General features: G+C 41.5%; 1 protein-coding gene across 3 annotated transcripts; it reads right to left on the reverse strand.

Moving 5' to 3' along the window:
• Positions 1-1,233: 1,233 nt before the first annotated feature.
• On the reverse strand, positions 1,234-17,490 carry FAM111A (FAM111 trypsin like peptidase A). Of its 3 annotated transcripts, none has more exons than XM_084771761.1 (5): positions 17,306-17,490; positions 16,541-16,615; positions 15,245-15,319; positions 7,379-7,489; positions 1,234-3,935 (listed from the first exon to the last, which is right to left on the reverse strand). In XM_084771761.1, exons 4-5 carry the CDS (start codon positions 7,457-7,459, stop codon positions 2,184-2,186), a joined length of 1,833 nt encoding a protein of 610 aa, XP_084627887.1. In that variant the 5' UTR covers positions 7,460-7,489; positions 15,245-15,319; positions 16,541-16,615; positions 17,306-17,490; the 3' UTR covers positions 1,234-2,183. The 3 variants fall into 3 exon arrangements, with proteins under 3 accessions (XP_084627887.1, XP_084627886.1, XP_084627885.1); XM_084771760.1 differs by having other exon boundaries at positions 7,379-7,501; XM_084771759.1 differs by having other exon boundaries at positions 7,379-7,588.
• Positions 17,491-21,757: the final 4,267 nt, after the last annotated feature.

Here is a 21,757-nt window from a genome sequence, read left to right on the forward strand (position 1 = left end):
ACTGGTCACATTGCATCTGCAGTCAGGAAACTGATGAAAGCCGATGCTCAGCCAGATTATTTCGTTTCAGAAGGTCAGGATCCCAGCACATGGGAGGTTGCCACACACATCTAGGGCGTGTCTTCCCTCCTCAATTAATCGAGAAAAATCCTCACACTTGTGCCCTGAAGTTTGTGTGTGTGTGTGCAAAACCATAAGTTTCCCTCAAAGGGCGTAAATGATAATTTATTCTGAAACCAAATTATGTATAACTGGGTTCTGGGAACACAGAATTAGGTTACCTCAAACTCCAGAGATCTAGGGTAATGGTTTGATGAAATGTTGATCTTGACAGAACTCAGAAAGCTACAAGTCAAGGTGCTTTTCAGATACCTTGGTGGAAACACTAAGTAGAAGAGTTACAGTAAAGCAGGGAAACCTCAGCTGTAGTCCTCACATGCTGCCAGAGAGGCCCTGTGCCTCCCTTTGAGTGCTCAAAGCTTGACGTTGTATTTCTTGCAGTTGGGTTGTTGGAAATGGTCAGCAGGTAAGCAAAGTAACTTTGAGAGGAGGATGCAACCTCCAGCACACAGCTGAAGCTTAGAAAATTGCTGAGGCCCTGGGGTTCAAGTCCCAGCCCTGCTATGGCAACTCACAACCTTCCAATTACAACTCCAATTCCACGGGATCAAACGACATGGTGATCACTCACTACTCTATTAGAAGCGAGCCTCCACCCGACTTTTCCCCAAATCCTGAGAACTGTTTAGGCCCTCATTGTGGGCTTTGTCTCTCAGAGACTAGAGAACTCATCCTCATGAAAAAGACTCCATGTTCTTTGCATCCTCCATAAGTAGGGTCCATCCTTACACTTATTAAATATTCTTCCTTTGCAGGCTGGCGCCCTGAGCACTGATTCCCAGTCAATATAACCCAATTTTATGACCAAGGTCTCAGATATTTTTCTATAGCAGGATATTTTGATGTAGCCATCTCTGAAGCTTTGCTATGAGAATTTTTACATGGAAACTGTTTGCCCAAAGTTCTACTGTGTTTAAATGTTTAATAAAATTAAGCCACAGGATCAGACTCTCTAGAAATTTTGATCCTCATCTGAGTGACCAGGTCCAGCTGTACCAAATTTTCATACCAACCTCTCGGAATTTCACATCCTTGTGGTCAAGATAGCTGCCGGGAGAATCTGAAAATAATGAAGATCTGCGGATGGTAACAGTTATTTAAAAACAAATAAGCAAATAAAATAAATGCATAATTAAAGATAAACAGCTATAAAAACGATCTTTATTGCTTTTCAAGATTGAGAATGTGTATCTGAAAGAAACTAACTAAAGGAATGTCTTACAGTCTTTGCTTTTGTTTCATCTTAAATTTCATAACTCACTACAGATACCACACTGGTTGTTGTTGTTTGTTTGTGAGTTTTGTGGGTTTTTTTATTTTGGTTTTGGTTTTTTGGTTTGTTTGGTTTGTTTGGTTTGTTTGGTTTTTGGTTTGGTCCATCTGTGTTTCCTTTAGGGAAAATACACAGAGCAGGAGAAACAAAACATCACACAGTAGCACTAGGAGATGTCGGGAAAAACTGTGGTTTAGGATCATGTCTGCTCTACTGTCAGCTGCAGCAAAAGGCCCAGGAAATATTTCAGTTCTGGAAGATTTGTTGCAATTGCCAGATCTCTTAGGGCTGAAAACCCTGTGACCCAGTGTCCTGGCTGAGCCCTGGTCAGCAGAGAAGGAAGATACAGGTAGAACCAAAAGAGACAGTGCTTTTAAAATTGGTTGAAGTCTCCTGAAGAATGCTGGGCTTCTTTTCCCCTCACATCTTTGTTCCACAACGCCAGTTTCTATGCTCTGATTTTTTTTTTTTTACATCTTTGCATCTCCTTATGCCAAGTCCCCTGAGATCTGATGGGTACTAAATCTTCTTCTCATGGTACTCTACAATATAGTTCAACTCATGTTGGTTTTTTTTGTTTTTTGTTTTGTTTTTTGTTTTTTGTTTTTTGTTGTTGTTGTTGTTTTTCCTGAACTTAGAAAAACTGCTTGGTTCATAAGAAGTAATCTGGAACATCCATTTTTGGTGAAATCAATCATTTTGAAAGTTCATAAAACATTATTGTTTGAAGAATAACAACACCATAAGCTATTCCTTTAAAGTTGGAAAATAGATAAATCCTTTCCAGTCCTCAGGACTCTGGGCCCAGCATTTCTTCATCCTGATGATTTATAAAAATTTTATTATACCACAGTTTATTTTTCTTAATATCAGCAAGAATGGATTCCATAGTAGAACCAAACTCAATGATACTAGAGACTCCATGTTGGTACTCACAAGTGATGCCAGCAGCATGCATGGCCACCAATGAACCATTAGAATCAAACACTGGGGATCCAGATGACCCACAAAAAAAAGTGGTGTCATAGGTAACCACATCAGGGTTGGCAAGAATTTCTTGGAAACTTCTTTGGGTGTACATATGGACAAAAGTTATAGAAAAATGGCAGCCTTCTGCCTCCCTTGCCTGAAAATTTTCCTCACATTGTCTTCTTCGCTTATCTTGAGGGACCACTGTGCAACCATCAACTGACTTCCTTTCTCTATCTGGATGGCCAATGATATAAATCAACCCACTAAGTGGCACAGGTCCTATTCCATTATAGAGTCCTGCAGGTACTTCTTGTCCATTTTCCTTCAGTTCCAGGACAGCGTAGTCAAGCTTGACGTCAGATATTTCAAACCAAGGTTTAAAATAAAAAACATTCTCTTCTCTTGGTGGGAACTCTTCATAATCAAAGATCACCTTTACACATTGACTAATTATGCTAGCCCACTTACTTTCCTCTGTGCCTTTCCCTACTATGTCATTTATCACATGACGACAAGTGAAAACGTATAATCCTTTAAAAACGAAGCAGGTGGCACAACCCTGATTTCCATTATTGTCCCACCATAGGTACCCAACTGAGTTACTGACCCTTGAAAGATGTTTGAGCATCTTAACAGAAAAAGAATTTTTTGTCATTTTTCCAAAGTTTTCTTTATGTATTTTTAGTAAGGGAACTTTCTTCTTTCTTTTTTCACTTTTCTTCTTAATATATGCTCTGATTTTATCTCGTTCTGCTTTCAGTGTGGGATACTCATCCACAATGTAGGCTTCTAGCTTTTGGAACTTCTTATTCTCTGACTCAGAATTCTGAGGGACAGATACTACTCTAGGCTTCTTTGTTAACTCAGCCTCAACCTGAAAGAGCTTGCCCTCCAACTCATCAATGGGCTGAGTGTTTTCTATGATGGTGTCCAGGTCATTAATGAGTTTCCAATGGTCACTCTCTATAAAAGGACAAAACCTGCCATCCTTCCTCAGAGTGTCCTTGATGGTCTCTCCCTTAAGGCCAAAGACACAGACTTTGTTTCCATTTTTGTGAAGTTCTCCACACTTCAGAATCCTTTTCTTCTTACTCCCAATTGCATGAATGTAAAATCGGATGTAATTGGTAGATGCTTCATCCTGTGGCTCAAACAATCGTTTATTTTCTTCCGGCTCACTTTTACATTGAGAAAATGTGATGACCACGTGGCTGCCTTCTGGAAAACAGCAGAGGGGCATGCCAAGGTTTATGTACCCTTTGATTCCGTCTTTGCCACACACCAGCATTTCTTTGCCTTGTTGCTTTTCTATCTCTTTTTTAACAGCGTCGAGAGTGTTGAGTGCTGCATATAAGCTACTTGCCTGACTATGTGTGAGCACATGTTTCATGTTTTTGTTTTTCCTGTGGTTCACAGCCAAGGTGACAATAATTGTCTTCTTTAGGGGAAGAGTCTGATCTTGTTGCATTTTCTTAGGAGAAAGTGGTCTTTGGTCCCTGGCGTTGGTTATATCTCTTGGCTTTCTTTTAGAGCGAGAAATACTGGGATCATTCTGCTCTTCTTTGGGGACCTAAAAACAAATGGTGGATACTTTATAACTCTGACAACTCTAGTCCTGTGTCCATGTTTAATGTCAATTCACAGAATCAATACCAATCTCAAAAGACAAATAACTAGCATTAAAGCAGAGTTCATCTTGGGATCCAAAATAGAACTTCAACTTCCTATCAAATCAGTCAGAAAAACCCTTTTGTTACACATGTGCATATTTCAAAACAAAAAACAAAAAACAAAAAACAAAAAAACAGGAGTGCAGACACAAGTGTTATCAAGATACCCAGTGGTCTCCTAGCTTCCCTGTATGGACGTTCAAGTCATTTTATTATCTTTAGCAATATGCATTTTATCTAATCAACCATAAGTTGTATTACAGTTAGTCTATTTATTTATCTTTTAAGATTTATTTATTTTGCATATGTAACAGCATGGTCTGGAGCTTTGTATCTGATTGTTAACTATTTTGCTCCCTGAGATGTGTTTGCTGCCCAGACAAGCATATTCTCGCTCGTACCAGCTCTTGTTGCGTAAACCTTGCCCTACCTAATTTAAAGCTGATTGGTTAATAAAAAATATTGAAGCCTGGGCAGGGCAGAAGTGAGACTCAGAGTTAAGGTTCATGGGCTTTGGGGACAAAAGAATGATGGAAGGAGAGAGAGGTAGAGGAAAAAGAAGAGCGCAGAACCACCGTGGATAACTGTGGAGAGAGGCGCGTGGCTGAACCAGCGTTGATGGAGGAAAGCAGCCCTGATGAGAAACAAAGCAAGTGTTTATGGATTCTGGGTGGGAAGCAGCCCAGATGGGAATAATTAGAGCCACTCTCTGAGGATGTGGGACTGAGAGGCAAAGGGCAGCTTAGAACTGTTAGTATCTGCACAGCCACAGGTGAAACAAGGCTTATTTAAAACCTATCAGGTGTCTGTGTCTTTTATTGTTTGGGAACAGGTTAAATAAAATCGCTGTAATAATATTAGGCTTTTAATATTATTATTAGCCATGTATATTTTCTACAACATATGTATATGAGTATTTTGCCTACATGTAAGTATGTGCTCCATATGCATACCTGATGCCCACTGAGGTCTGAAAAGTGCATCAGGCCCCCTTAAACTGGAGTTACTAGTGTTTATGAGCCCATATGAAGGTACTGGAAATCAAACCCAGTTCCTCTGCAACAGCAGCAGATGCTCAATAATTTGTTTTCTATTTAATAATTTTTGAGACAGACTCTTGCTATGCAGTTAAGATTTCCATACAAGCTGGGTGCAGTGGTTGTTGTAATCCCAGCACTTGGGAAGGCAGAGGTAGGTGGATCTCAGTGAGTTTGAGGCCAGCCTCATCTACAAATCAAATCCAGGACAGCCAAGGCTACACAGAGAAAAAAAAAAAGATTTCCATGGAATTCAGTATGTAGCCAGTTTGGCTTCAAACTCACAATTTTCCTTAATACTGTGATTCAGGCAGCATCTATCATGAAATGAGTACAAGCTATTGTATATTTATCATATACATTCCCTAGGAATTATTATAATCACATGAAATATGTTGGTCACATCCTATGGAATGTGTGAGAAGAAACTGGTCTGTCTGCCCTTGTGACAGAGAAACTGAGATCACAGACCGTTGGTTTTCTAAGTGCCCTTTCTAATATCACAACACAACCCATTAAGTAAGTGGGTTGATACCAACACACAGACTTATGTCTTTTTGTACTGGACTACTTGCGGAATTTCATCATCTTCCTTTTTTATAGGACTTCATCTTGAGAACCAGGGAAAGGGGTAAATGGGAGGACATAAGTCAACTTCAGTAAGCAGGAAAAAAGTCTCAGTGAAAACTGAAAGTGTCTGCGGTAGTTACTACTAACTCTCTGCTTGACAGAACCTCTAATCACCTGGGAGCTGGGGCTCTGGGAGCACCTGTGGGGTGTGTCTAAGTTACACTGATTCTGTGAGAACCAGCCTAAACATGCTGGCAACATCCCCTAGTTAGAATCTGGACTGAGCTGGTAAGGGGAACTGAGCTCACCTCTGTTGCTCTCTCCTACTGGACGCAGACGTAACGTAACTAACTTTCTCGAGGTCCTACTGCTGTGACTTCTCTTCCATGACAGACTAATAAACCATGAGCCAAACAAACCCTTGCTGTTTTAAGTTGCTTTGGCAGAGGTTGGGGGGTGGGGGGGGGCGGGAGTGTATTTTATCACAGCAATAGAAAAAAAAAAAACTAAAACAATAGCAGTCTTAGTTTGTCGAAAAGGGTCATTTTCCTCACACCATATTCACCATGAGAAGGATGCCAGTGGGCAAAGGGTTCATATGCCAGCAAAGGCACTCACCAGTAACGGGAGTCACAATGTTGGAGCTTGGTTAAAAATGAAGCCTGCCATCATTTGCAATGAAATTAACATTCTCAGTTAAACAGACAAGAAGAAGGCAAAGCAATATAATTCTACTCTATTCAGGCATAGGGTCTCTCAAAATGATCTCTGGAGTCTAGATTTGGTCAGAAATATCCTTCTTCTGTACACTGTATACTGTATACTGTAATAGACCTCCATATATTTATTTATTTCTGGATAGATACGGACTTTTTTCATTGTTTCTTTTCATTTTTGAGGTATTATATAGTTTACTCTGTCTCAAATTCAGTCTTCTATTCTCTGTCTTTGAAATTCTGGGATTACAGCACTGTGCCACTATGCCTGGCCTGACATCTTTCAAAGGGAAAGATGTCTGCTGTTAAGGAGGTAAACAGATCTCAGCTTGGCACGGGTTTCATAGCTAGTTGCATGCCTTGCTTTCCAGAACCTGGACACAAAGAAACAAGAAAAAGGCTTTGACGTTTCACTTCAAATGCCTGGTACTTCTCAGCTGTCTTGACATAATAAAGGAACATTTTATTCTCAGAGGACACAATTGTTTGCCGTGACAGAGATCTCAGGAAACTTGCCCAAGCCTTCATCACAGGCTCAAGCAATTCTGGTCTCCCTTTTTCTTCATAAACAAATTAGAACCAAAAATCTTCCTCACTTGCCTATGACATTTATGCTAAGAATGAATATACAAAATCCTTCATAAACTGTGAGGTACTAAGTAAACATAGGCAAACATAAGCAATCACACTCAGAACGTTTTAATGCTATTAAATAGTATTAATTTTGTTTCTTCCACAGGTTGCTATGAAGCATTACACTTGATCTATTTATTAATGTTTCAGACATGATTGCAGTAGGTAGTCTCTTATTAAACACTGTTTTGATATGGCCGAAAGATGCATTTCAATTCCCTATCTTTGCTACCACTCACCAAAATAAAGTGAGTGAGAAAGTTGCTCGAGTATCTCACTGTCCCACTCAACAATGAGGCAGTTTCTTGTCAGCTGACTCTGTGTGACCTAAGGCCCATTGTCACCAAAACAGCTAACATATCCCACAAGCAATATCTGCAGTCATACCTCTGAGTAGTAGTCACTGATTTTTCTATTTTCCTTTGCATTAAATGGGATCTTCTGTGATCTGCGCTTCTTACAGCTCATGGCGGCTTAGAGATGAAACAGGTGGTTCAGCTGAAACACAAACTTCAAAATGATTCCCGTTGGATTTGGAATTTAGTTCAGTGGTAGAATGCTTGCATAGCAAGTGCAAGGCCCTGGATCAGTCCTCAGCTCCAAAAAAGAAAAAGAAAAAGGTGGTTCAATTTACGGCAGTATGTGCATACAGAGTAAAAGATGAACTGGATGGCAACAACCCTAAACTATACCCCAACCCATGTCCCACAATTCCAAATGCTTTCCCAGAGTGTGGTTCCATGTCTCCTGAATGGGGCTGTATACCAGAGGCCATGTGAACATTAGGATGCCATGTAAGACACCACCCTCTGTGCGCCAACGCCCCTTAAAGCATACCAAACAGCCCTAAATTGCACCTCCTCCCCTGCACTCCATATTATGGCCCACAACTTTGGCATAAGGCTTCTGCTCTATAACCACAGAGTACTAGGAACCCCAGAGAAAAAGCAAGTACCCATAATTCTAGAGGTCACACAGGTACTTGGAACCCCAGAGGCAACGTAAACATCCCAAACCCCAAAGATCACACAGGCCACAAAAACCCCAGTGTAGACACTCATTGGTAACCAGCAAGTCAACACCTGCAGACTTGCTGGTCACCAGAACCTCAGTCTATTCAGATCAGGTCAGAAGACCAGAGAAGAAACAGAAACCAAGGGGAAAAAAATTCAAAAACAAAAAACAAACAAACAAAACCACCATCCATGTAGCAGAGATAAACTCAGAAATCAGCACGTAAACCTATCATAACTCAAAACCCAAATGAATCTAGAGGCTAGCATAAGAACATAGTCAACCCATTCTCCACAGTTGAGTGGAGAGCGAGAACTGACTCTGACACGAACTCTGGTGCCCCATATTTGACTACTTCCCCTTGGTGGAGAGGCTTGGTGGCACTCAGAGAAAGAATAAGCAGGCTACCAAGATGAGACTTGATAGCCTATGACCATATAGTGGGGGAGGAGATTCCCTCTCAGTCACAGACATAGGGGGAAGGGAATAGGGTGAAAGCGGGAGGGAGGGAGGAACAGGAGGATACAAGAGATGGGATAACAATTGAGATAAAAAAAAAAAAAAAGAACACAGTTAACCATAGCCAGGGCAATATGACACTACCAGAGCCCACCTATCCTACCACAGCAAGCCTTGGATATTCTAACATAGTTGAGGCACGGGAAAATGACCTAAATCCAATCTTATGAAGATGACAGAAACCTTTAAAGGTGAAATGAATAAATCCCTGAAAGAAATCCATGAAAACACAAACAAATAGGTAAAAGAAATTAATAAAACTGGTCAAGACCTGAAAATGGAAATAAAAGCTATAAAGAAAATACAAATTGGGAGAATCCTGGAGATGGAAATATAGGTAAGGGAACCAGAACTAGAGATGCAAGCATCAACAACAGAATACAAGAGATGAAAGAGAGAACCTCAGGCATAGAAGATATGAGAAAAGAAATTGGCACATCAGTCAAAGAAAACGTTAAATCTAAAAAGTTCTTGACACAAAACATCCAGGAAACCTGTGACACTATAAAAAAGACCCAACCTAAAAATAATGGGAATAGAAGAAGATTCTGAGCTCAAAGTACCAGAAAATATTTTCAACAAAATCAAAGAAGAAAAGTTCCCTAGCCTAAAAAAGGAGATTCCTATAAATGCACAAGAAGCTTACAGATCACCAAAAAGATTGGACCAGGAAAGAAGATCCCCCTCACCACATAATAATCAAAACACTAAATGTATAGAATAAAGAAAGAATACGAAAAGCTTCAAAAGAAAAAGGCCACATAACATATAAATGCAGACCTTTTAGAATTATACCCAACTTCTCAACAGAGACTGTCAAAGGCACAAGGGGCCGGGCTGATGTCTTGCAGGATCTAAGAGACCGCAGGTGCCAGCCCAAACTACTATACCCTGCAAAACTTTCAATCGCCATAGATAGAGAAAACAAGATATTCCATGACAAAAAACCAAGCTTAAGCAATATCTATCTACAAATCCATCCCTATAGAAGATACTAGAAGGAAAACTCCATCCCAAGGAGATTAACTACACCCAAGAAAACACAGAAAATAAATAACCCCACAACAGCAAATAGAAAAAAAAAGTGAAGCATTCTGATCCAGGTACCCCAGGCCCATAAAGATAAACATAATATGTACTCACTTATAACTGGATGTTAGCCATAAAGCAAAGGATAAGCAATCCACAGACCCAAAGAAGCTAAGTAACAAGGAGATCTCAAAGGAGGATGCCTGAATCTCACTCAGAAGGGGAGATAAAATAGACATCTGAAGTAGATGGAGGGATGGAAGTGGGTAGGGTAGGAGATAGGGTGGGGACGTAACCGCGGTGAGCATGAGGTGTGCAGAGAGGGGGTAGGAAGTCGAAGAGGGTTGGGGATGGAGTGGTGTGGGGAGAGGACTAGAAGAGAGAATGTAAATCAGGGGGCATCTCTGGGACAGAGGAAGATCCCTAGAATCTATTGGGCGTGACCCTAGCTGCGATTCCTACAAGGGGGAAATATGGAGCCTGAACTCGTCACCTCTTGTGTCTTAGGAGCCTGGCATAACTATCTTCTGAGAGGCTTCATGCAGCAACACATGGGAACAGATGCAGAGACCCACAGCTAAACAATAGGCCGAATCTGGGGTCTTGTGGAAGAGTGGGAAGATGGATTGAGGCAGCGGGAATGGTCAAGGACACCACAAGAAGACCTGCAGAGTAAACTAACTTGGGCCCATGAGGCTCAGAGAGCCTGAACCACCAACCAAAGAGCACACATGGACTGGACTTAAATGCCCTAAACAGATATAGCAGATATGCAGCTTGGTCATCATGTGACGCCCCTACCAATAGGAGTAGGCTCTGTCTCTGAATCTGTTGCCTGCAAATTGTCTCTGTTACTTTTTTTTTTTTTGAAGCTGCTAACCTACACTCCCTGTTTACTCAAGTAATTAATTTTATTCCTTCTCAAGTCTCTGATGGGGTGGAAGACTAGATTATTATAGTTTTACTATTAAGCTTAGTTGTTTAGGAATTAAAAAGACGTTTTAAAGTCTAGATAGATGTTTTAGGTTAATAGGTTGAAATAAAATTATTTAGATAAAAAACTTTAGATTCCTGAATGGGATAGATAATATTTTCTTCAAAGTTGCCAAATACTTTTAACTACACACTATTTATAAGTCTTACCTATTGGTTCTTATAGTTGTCTCATAATTCTTCTTACTGTATGCTATTATATATTTTTTAAAAATCATCTTTTTATTTAGACAGAAAAAGGGAATTGTTGAAGTATAGTCTGGTACTTTGTATTTGTTAATTGCTTGCCTCCCGAGCTCCTTACTGCAGACTGTCACAAACCCCGAGTATTGCTGTTTAACCTTGCCTCTCTGTTTGAAAACTAAAGGAAGCGGATACCTGGGCAGGTCCGAAGAAAGGTGGGTGTGGCAAAGGGTCACAGGCTTAGGGAGAGAAGGATCTTGGGAAGGAGGAGTAGACAGGTACCAGAGCAGGAGAAGGAAGAGGATCGCCATGAGATAGAAAGGAGCTACATGGGCCAAGAGGAGGAACTATAAAGTTCCAATTGAAAGAAATGGCACAGATGAAAACCTTAGCAAATATTATGGGATTATGAATAGGGGACCCCCAAACAGAAATTATTAGAAGTAGATGGTATGGGATGGAGCTTGGGATATAATGGACGGTTGCTTAGGAGTTAATATCTGCCATGCCCCAGGTGACAAGGCTACTCTAAAATATAGGCTGTGTCTGTCTATTTATTGACTATGAAAGTGGGTTAAATAATGCCTCTGTAATTATTATAAGTCTAATAATAAACACTTGTCAGGCTATAACATTAAATTAACAGCAACATCTCCAAACAACAGCAACAAAAAGGCCAGGGCCAGATGGTTTTAGCGCAGAATTCTCCCAGACTTTCAAAGAAGAGCTTATACAAACACTCCTCAAACTACTCCACAAAATAGAAAGAGAAGGAACATTGTCAAACTCATTGTATGAGGCCACAGTTACCCTGAGACCTAAATCATACAAAGGCTCAATAAAGAAAGAATTTCAGGCCAATTTCCCTCATGAACATGGATGCACAAATACTCAACAAAATACACCCAAACCAAATCTACAACCACATTAAAACATCATCCACCACAATCAAGTAGGCATCATCCCAGAGAATCAGGCACAGTTCAACACATGAAAATCTGTCAATATAATCCACCATATAAACAAACCGAAAGGAAAAAAAATCACATGGTCATCTCATTAGATGCTGAAAAAGCCTTTGGGGAAAAAAAACTCTAACACCTCTTCATGATAAAAGTCTTGGAGAGATCAAGAATACAAGGCACATACCTACACACAATAAAGACAATATATAGCAAGCCTATAGCCAACATCAAATTAAATGGAGAGAAACATAAAGCAATACCACTAAATACGGGAACCCGCTCCATATTTATTCAACATAGTACTTGAAGTTTTAACTAGAGCAATAAAACAGCTAAAGGAAATCACGAGGACACAACTTGGAAAGGAAGAAGTCAGAGTATCACTATTTGCAGATGATATGACAGTACACGAGAGTGACACAAAAACTCTACCATGAACTCGTACAGCTGATAACAACCTTCAGCAAAGTGTCTGGATACAAAATTAACTCAGAAAAAAAATCAGTAGCCCTCCTGAATACAAGTGATAAACAGACTGAGAAAGAAATCAGGGAAACAACATCCTTCACAATATCCACAAATAATATAAAATATCTTGGTATAATTCTAACCAAGCAAGTGAAAGATCTGCATGACAAGAACTTCAAGCCTTTTAAGGAAGAAACTGAAGAAGATATCAGAAGATGGAAAGACCTCCCATGCTCATTGATTGGTAGGATTAATATAGTAAAAATGGCCATCTTACCACAAGCAATCTATATTCAATGCAGTTCCCATTAATATTCCAATAGAGTTATTTATAGACCTTGAAAGAGCAATACTCAACTTCATATAGAAAAACTAAAAACAAAACAACTCAGAATAGCTAAAACAATCCTATACAATAAAAGGCCTTCTGGAGGTATCATCAGCTCTAATTTCAAGCTGTACTACAGAGAAATAGTCATAAAAACTGCATGGTATTGGCATTAAAAACAGACAGGTTGATTAATGTAATTGAATAAAAGACCAAGAAGTAATTCCACACATCTATGGACACTTGATTTTTGACAAAGCAGGAAAAATTATACACAGGGAAAAAAGGAAAGCATCTTCAACAAATGGTGCTGGTATAAGTGGATGTCTGCAGGCAGAAGAAAGCAAGTAGATCCACATCAATCACCCTGCACAAGACTCAAGTACAAGTGGATCAAAGACCTCAGCATAAAACCAGATACACTAAATCCAATAGAAGAGAAAGTGGAGAAGAGCCTTGAATGCATTGGTACAGAAGGCAACTTTCTGAACAGAACCAACAGCTCAGGCACTAAGATCAACAATTAATAAATGGGACCTCATGAACCTGAAAAGCTTCTTTAAGGCAAAGGAAACTGTCAAAAGAACACCATGGCAGCATACAGAATGGAAAAACATTTTTTCCAACCCCACATCTGACATGGGCTGATATCCAAAATATATAAAGAACTCAAGAACCTAGTCATCAACAAACCAAATAATCCAATGAAGAAACGGGGTACATTCCGACCTAAACAGAATTCTCGACAGAGGAATCTCTAATAACCAAGAAGCACTTAAAGAAATATTCAACATCCTTAGCCACCAAGGAAATGTAAATCCATCTTATACCTGTCAGAATGGCTAAGATCAGAAACTCAAGCAACATCTCATGCTGGAGAAGATGTGGCGCAAGGGAAACACTCCTTCACTGATGACGGGAGTTCAAACATACACAGCCACTTTCAAAATCAATTTGTCGGTTTCTCAGAAAACTAGGAATAGATCTACCTCAAGATCTAGATGTACCACGCCTGGACATATACCCAAAGGACACTTCATTCCACAAGGACACTTGCTCAACTATGTTCATAGCAGCCTTATTCGTGATAACAAGAAACTGGGAAAAAAACACAGATGTCCCTCTATTGAAGAATGGATAAAGAAAAAGTTGTACATTTACATAATGGAATACTACTCAACTATTAAAAACAATGACATCATGAAATTTGCAGGCAAATGAGTAATGTAACCCAGACCAAGAAAGACAGACAGACAGACACACACACACACACACACACACATGGTATGTAGTCATTTATAAGTGAATATTAGCCATAAAGCAAAGGGTAACATTGCTACAGTCCGCAGACCTAAAAATGCTAAGTAACAAGAAAGGCTCAAGGGAAGATCTGTGAATCTCACTGAGAAGTGGGAATAGAACAGACAACTAGGGATGATGGGGGAGGGGAGGGATGGGAGTGAGAAAGGGGAAGGGATCAGGAGGGTTCAGATCAGAGGAGGACAGAGGGACTGACTACTGGGAGAGAAAACTGGAATAAAAAGTGGAGCATCTCTGGGACAAGTTAGAAACCTAGGGCAATGAAAACACCAATTAGAGAGATTGGGACACCAACCCAGGCACAAAATCTTCAACCTACAATTTGACCTGCCTACAAGATGTGCAGGGGTAAAGATGGAGCAGAAATTGAGCGAGTGGCCAACCAATGACTGGTCCAACTTGAGACCCAGGCCACGAGAAGGAGCCCACTCCTGACACTGTTGATGATCTTCTGCTATACTTGCAGACAGGTGCCTAGCATAACTATCATCAGAGAGGCTTCACCCAGCAACTGATGGAAACAGATGCAGAAGCCCACAGCCAAACATTAACTGGAGCTTGAGGAGTCCCGTGGAAGAGTGAGAGGAAGGATTATAGGAGCCATAGGGGTCAAGCACACCACAAGAAAACCCACAAAACAAACTAATCTGGGCCCACGGGTTTCACAGAGACCAAACGGCATACTAGGGAGCCTGCCTGTGATTGACCTAAGCAACTTGTGTAGCTTAGTCTTCATGTGGGACTCCTAACAGTGGGAGCAGGGGTTGTCTCTGACTCCGTTGCCTGCTTTCGGGACTCTTTCCTCCTACTAGGATGCCCTGTCTAGCCTCAATAGGGAAGGATATGCCTAGTCTTACTGCAACTTGATATACCAGAGTTGGCTGATATCCACGGGAGGTCTCCATTTTTCTGACGAGAAAAGGAGGAACAGTGGGTAAGGAAGGGAGGGGAAGTGAGAGGGAAGGACTGGGCGAAGAGGAGGGACAGGAAGCTGGAGTTGGGGTATAAAATTAGTTCATAATTAATTAATTAATTGAAAAATAAAACTGAAAACAAAACAAAACAAAAATATGAATTAGGATGGTCCAGGTTCCCCTCTTTTCCCCTTCAGCTCTGACCTTGCCTGTCTCAGGAAGGTTAATCTTGCAATCAGATAGTTTATCTGCCAAGCATAATACCCAAATAAGAAAAGCCCAGCATCACGTGTCCCACACTGTACCAAAACACTTAGTAGAAACCATCTGCATCAGCTAAGCCCTACCACTGCCACTGAAAGCAGATTCTATATGGATTTTTTTTTTTTTTGAGAAAACAATACTATTGACAAGGAAGAGGATGTATCCAAACCCACAGACTGAAGTAAATACAGAATTCAAGTGCAGATGCTCTACAAAGAATTTGCAGCTGGGAAACTCAAAACTATGTTCTACTTACATTGATGTTAAAGTCTGCTATTCCTTTGGAGATGATAAGAGCAAGGAAACAGGCACGAAGAGAACTGAGTAGTGTCTGGAAAACAAAGAAATTGGAAAGAAACGTGAAAAAAGAAATCTGGAAAGTTTATACAAAATGACACTTTCTGATTTAGGTCTTTTGTTTGAAGTGGTATTTCCCCTGCTATCTCTGCAAAAGAGAAAAAAGTCGTTGAAATGAAATATTGAAACCTTCCTTTGCCTGCCTTTGGGACCATTCTCGCGCTTAATAGCACTAGAAGGACACAGACCACAAGGGGGCAGCAAGCTCCTTCTTCTAAGTACATCACCATCAGAACAATGGTTAGCAAGGGGCAGCCCCTAACACCTCAGTTACAGAAACCTATTCAAGGAATGAGGGGCAGAGGCAGTGACCTGCAAGGCCATATGCTAAGTGATTTCCATAAGCTCCGTCACACAGTTCTCAGACACTTGATTGGATGGGAGTTATCACTCCTCCTTTACCCATAAAAAGCTTGATTTCTTTCTAGAAGGTTAAAAACTTTCATCCAAAATCACAAAATTGCTGTGAGTATACTTTGAAGAATTTGTTTTAGTATCAGTTTCTAACTGAGAACACAAAAAGGATATGGAGGGAGGAGCAGCTCACATAATGAACTTCCTCCTACCTGTCATATCACCAATAGTTGTGTTTTTAGAGTTTTTTCCTCTAATTTATTATTATTTTTTCTTGTTTTTCTGAAACAATGTCTCATGTATCTCAGGCTGGCCATGGAGCTTTGAATTCCCAATCCTACTGCCTCTACCTTTCAACTGCCTGGATTATAATTATGGGCCATCACAACTAGCATATGCGGTACCAAGAATCAAACCCAGGGCTTCGTGCATGAAGCGCTAACAACTTAGCCACATCTCTAACCCCACGGTGTGTTTTTACCTAGTAGATGGCACACATGGTAAGATTTTTAACACTAAGCCACCTGCTGGCTCTACAATTTAAGGATTTTTTCTTACATATTTACAATGCCAATTAATTCACATCAAAATGCACCTGAGATACATACATCACATTTTAAGGTTTTTTTTTCCTTTAAAACAAGTCTTGTTTTGTAGCCCAGGATGACTCAAATTGGCGCCCCTGCCCCTGCCTCTGTCTCTTGCTTGTAGCAGAATCATCCTCAACTGGTGTGAAGATTAACAAGTGTGTAGTGCAGAGAAAGTCTTCAGACAGTGGCCATGTGCGACAGACTGCCCGGTGAACATTACTGCCACTGCTGCTGCCAACACCAATCCTTACCCGCAGGCCACTCCTTGGACTGCAGAAAGCCGAAGTGGATGAGCGCTGCTACTTTCTCATCCTTGGTGGATCATTCTGGTTCAGCATATTTATGTTGATGGAAACAAGAGACAAACAAGTCAGGTTAATGTAGTAGCCAGCTCTGTGTGTAGGCTTCCACTCTACATGCTAGGCATGCCTGAGAAAGAAATCAGGTTGTGTCGCTTATGCTGTGGGTTATTTATTGATTTATTTATTCTAAAGAGAAACAGACTTGATACACAACATTCTGATACAAAGAAATTAATCTTTTTCATATCCTTTTTAAAGTTTTCTATTATACATTACATTGGGACTGCAGTTTCCTCTCCCTCTGTTTCTCCCGGTCCCTCTCCCCACCTCTCCTCTCCCCTAGATCACTCCTCCTCCAATTCCCTCAAAGAACAGAGAGAGAGAGAGAGAGAGACAGACAGACAGACAGACAGACAGACAGACACAGACACACAGAGACAGAGACAGACAGACACATGGACAGAAAGAAAGTTTCCTCAACTTCATATAGAAAAAAATAATCCTGTAGAATAAAAGAACACTAGGAGGTAAGGCCATTTCTGATTTCAAGCTGTACTACAGAGCTATACTAATAAAAGCCGCATGAGATTGATATAAAAATGGACAGGTTAATCGATGGAATCCAATGGTCGACCCAGAAAACAGTATTAAAGGTTTTTTGTTGTTGTAGTTGTTAGTGGTGGTTTTGTTTTATTTCTTTATTTTTTAACTCACCAGCTCTTCCCACACGGCAGCACCTTCCTTCCAGCAGCTGAAATCCCGCGTCCTTTTGAGGAAACAGAATCCGACTATCACTTGATATAGTTCACGGGGCAGAGAGACTGTGGATTGGTCTTCTCACTGAAGATATGCATCAGCCCATTGGCTGCGCTCTCAGAGCGGGAGTTTGGACCTCAGCTAGCTCTTCCACCCTAGTTCCTACTTCCGCTTAAGCGATGCAGCCCGCCCGCCTATCAAGTGGGCGTGGACCTCTCCAGGGATCCCCTATCAGAGCAGAGCTCAGTCAAATGAAGTGCACTGAGTAGGGGAGGAGACTCAGCAGAGGGTTACGGCCCTGCTTCCGGGAGGTGCTCAGAGTCTGAGATTTCCCGCCTTATGAACTACAGGAAAGCCCCTGCAGGCAGCAGAACCCAGAATGTCCTGTCAAGGACTGCATTCCCATCTGCGGCTGCAGGCAGTAGGCGGAAGGACTCAGGGACTCTCAAGGGAACATCTCTACAGCGGAACAGCTTCAGTACTTGAACAAATCAGGAAGAAGCGGAAACTCCTTGTTAAAGGCAGATGGGTCTTTTTATCTTAATTTTTAAAAATTCATTACATTTATTTATTAATCATTTGCGTATATTTTTTGTATGTGTGAGCATGCCACATGTCACAACTTTCAGGAGTTCCCCCCCCCCTTTATTTATCCCAGCCTGATCCCAGCCCCCTCCCTCCTCTCCTCCCAGCCCAACCCTCATGTCCCCTCCCTTCCCCCAATTCCTCCTCTCTCCTCAGAAAAGGGGAGGCCCCAAGGGGGTACCAACCCATCCTGGCATCTCAAACCTCAGCAAGACTCACCATATCCTCTCCCATTAAGGCCTGACAAGGCAGTCCAGCTAGGGGAAAGGGGTCCAGAGGCAGGCAACATGTTACTCATGTTGTAAGGGCATCCACATGTTGACCATGTTGCACACCTGCTACATATGTGTAAGGAGTCTAGGTCCAGCCTGTGCATGCTCTTTGGTTGTTGGTTCAGTCTCTGGGAGCCTCCATGGCCTCAGGTTAGTTGACTCTGTAGGTCTTCTTGTGGTGTCCTTGTCCAGCTCTCTTCTTCCCCTATCCTTCTTCCCCACTCTTCCACAAGACTCCCCAAGCTCCACCTATCGTTTGGCTGTGAGTCTCTGCATCTGTTTCCATCAGCTGCCAGATGAAGTCTCTCCGAAGACAGTTATGCTAGGGTCCTGTCTGCAAGCATAGCAGAATATCATTAACAGTGTCAGGAATAAGCTCTCTTCCATGGGGTGGGTCTCAAGTTGGTCCAGTCATTTGTTTGCCATTCCCTCAGTTTCTGCTCCATCTTTATCCCTACACTTCTTGTAGGTAAGACGCATTTTGGGGTCAAAGGTTTTATGGATGGCTTGGTGTCCCCCTCCCTCCACTGGAAGTGCCCCCTGGCTATAGGAGGTAGCAACTTCAGGCTCCTTAACCCCCAATGCTAGGACTCTTAGCTAGGGTCACTTCCACAGACTCCAGAGATCCGCCCCGTATCCCAGAGATGCCTCCCACCAATTTCTATTCTGTCTCCCAGTCTTTCTCCACACTCCCACATAATAATCAAAACACTAAAACCACAGGAGTTAGTTCTTTCCTACGATGTGGGTCTCATGGATCAATCTCAGGCTCCAGGTTTGGCCCCAGATGCCTTTACCCATCCTGACGACCTTAATTGCTTCATTTTCCAGATGTGCACCATTTGGGAGTAAATATTTTCCTATAAAGAAGATGGTATCTACTATAGACATAGGCATCTCAAATATGCTGCTAAGTCCTTGCTATGCTTTAATCTGAATTGAGATGAGATGTTTAAAAAAAAAAAAGTCATTTAAAGGGAACGCACAAACTAGCTCATCAAAACACACATTGATCATATGTTGAAATGGTCACATTCGAGATTAGGATGGGTTTGACTCTTGGCACCCACTTTAGAGGCTTATAATTATCTGAAAGTCCATTCCCAGGGGATTGAAAGCCCTCTTCAGCCCTTCTTGATCACTAGGCACAAACTTGGTGCACAGAAATATATGCAGACAAAATGATCACATGTATAAGATAAATAAATATTTTTAAATGTTTGAAATTATCAGCCAGGTGTGGTGGCGCACGCCTTTAATCCCAGCACTCAGGATGGCTGTGAGGCCAGCCTTGCCTACAGAGTGAGTCCAGGACAGTCAAGGCTATACAGAAAAAAAACCTGTCTTGAAAAAACAAAAAACAAAACAAAACAAAAAAACAAGAGAGAGAGAGAAGAAACAAGAAAAAAATTATCAAAGAATGAATTCAATCAAAGGTTTGAATTCTAAAATATTTGGGGATAATTTAGGGGATTGAAGGTAATTCTCATATCTTAAAAAAAAAAAAAAAACAACACTCAACACTGGGACACTGACTATTCAAGTTTTCAAACAATAAGCATTTTCTCAATCCTGATCTAAGGCACTTCTTTAATAACAACAGTTAGGAAATTGCTCTCTAGAGTGCTGGAGCTGTTCTTTGATATTTTGTGGGTTCCTATTTTCTTCAATCTTTATCCCAGTCCCATTTCACCTTGTAACACTAGATAGAAGAGAAAGAAGGAGAGAGGAGACAGACAGACAGACAGATAGACAGAGAGATATAGAGAGACAGAGACAGAGAGACAGAGAGAGGAATTTAATTTCTTTTCTAACCTTTCCTCACAGTTTCCAGCCTAGGCCCTTCAAACATTTCTCCCAAGCCTTCCTCCCTCAGTTCCCCAACAGTCTGTTTAAAGAGTCCCTGCTCCCAGTTTCCCCATGCTAGCAGTTCCAAACTATAGCAACTGTTCTAGCCTATCTGCTCAGCTCAGCTTCTCCTGACTCAGCTGTCTCCTAACCATTACCTTCTGTACCAACTGCCTTCTCTTCTCACTGTACTCAATCTCCCATCTCAGCCTCTGATGGCTTTTTTTTTTTAAATCCACCACTGAAGGGCATAGGGTAAACAGCTTAAAAATTCTTAAAAGGCCAGTTGACTAGCAACTGGGGATCCTTTAAAGGGCCAGGCACACAAAACAAATCACACTACTAGGTGCCTTTTTTAGGACTGTAAGGTTCTGTGTATTCTTATGCTTTTTGCTGAGAGCAAAGTGATTCAGTCTGTTGTTATCCTCATTTTCTCTTGATTGACAAAACCAGTGCATCTGTCTCTTAATGAAAGTGGCTCATTAGCAGGGACACTGGTCTCCCCTGGATCCCACCGCAGGAAATGGAGGCTGTTAAAGCAACCACAGATTCAGACCTCTGCAGAGGCTGGGATGAGCTTCATAGTGGCCTTGAGGGCTCTCCTGTATTCTCAAGGTGCCGATGCCTCCTGCAGGAGCAGAAATGCAAGCTTGACTGCCAGGGAGCACTGTCAAGGGCTGTTCTATCAGCACCATGCTGCAGGACGAGAACCCAAACCCACCAGCATCTCCCACTCCCCACATTGCTGACTCAGTTCCACTCAGGTCTGTGCCAGGCCCCACAACAAAACCCAGAACTTCTAGTGTAGAAAGGAGACATTAGGGTATGAAAGCACAAAGCTTACCCTGTGACGTGGAAGTTGACTGTATACCGACTGTGCTGGCAATACGCTGCCTCATGCTCCAGAGTTCTTTAATAGCAGGCCACATCTAGCTGGGCCCATTTCTCTTCACTATTATTGTCCTGTGTAAAGGGATATGTTTTCATGCTTCTAGAGGTGGATTATTTCATATTTTGGGATACTAGGTGTTTTATATAACAGGAGTTCTTAGCTTTGTTCTGGTGTATGGAGGAACACTGCTGGATGGCGCACTTGCCAGGCTCATGCTTAGCTAGCTGTATCTTCTAAGCTTTGGACCACGTGCCCAGGGAATGGTGCCACTCATGGTAGGATGGGCATACCTACAGCAATTCACAAGCAGGAGAGTCTCTCACAAATATGCCCACTGGCCAATCTGCTCTAGCCAATTTCTTTCTCAGATCACGGAAGGCTGTTTCCATTGGAACCTACTTTGTCCTATGAACATTTGCATTCAGTTTTGTAAGGTATGACCAGAATAGTCTTTGGTCCATATAGGATTTGGCTGTAATTTATTATGGATTTTCAATATGGTAGTGCTTCCTGGAGGCCAAGACTTCCCCTCTAGCCCTATGAGAGGCTTCAGTACATTGACATCCAGGAGCGACCAGGAGGCCACACCAGAGCTCAATATTTGCTTTTATTTGTTTGTTTGTTTGTTTGTTTTAATGAGATGGAGGTCTCTCTATTTATCCCTGGCAGTCTCAGAACTCACTATATAGACTGGGCTAGTATGGACTCAAAGAGACACGCCTGTCCCTGTCTCCTTAGTGCTGGCATTAAGGGAGCATGCCATCAGCTTGGTTGGGCTGTGATTTGGATGTTAAATGATAATCTCCCCCACCA

This window comes from Acomys minous, assembly GCF_964271855.1.
Source record: "Acomys minous genome assembly, chromosome: 2".
In the NCBI taxonomy this organism is placed as follows: domain Eukaryota; kingdom Metazoa; phylum Chordata; class Mammalia; order Rodentia; family Muridae; genus Acomys; species Acomys minous.

Bases quoted from the DNA above. Each gene is read 5' to 3' on its own strand.
- FAM111A (XM_084771761.1), bottom strand. From the start codon at position 7,459: ATGAGCTGTAAGAAGCGCAGATCACAGAAGATCCCATTTAATGCAAAG. The intron at 3,936-7,378 runs GTATGACTGCAG...ATTTGTTTTTAG, and splicing joins TCAGTGACTACTACTCAGAG to GTCCCCAAAGAAGAGCAGAA.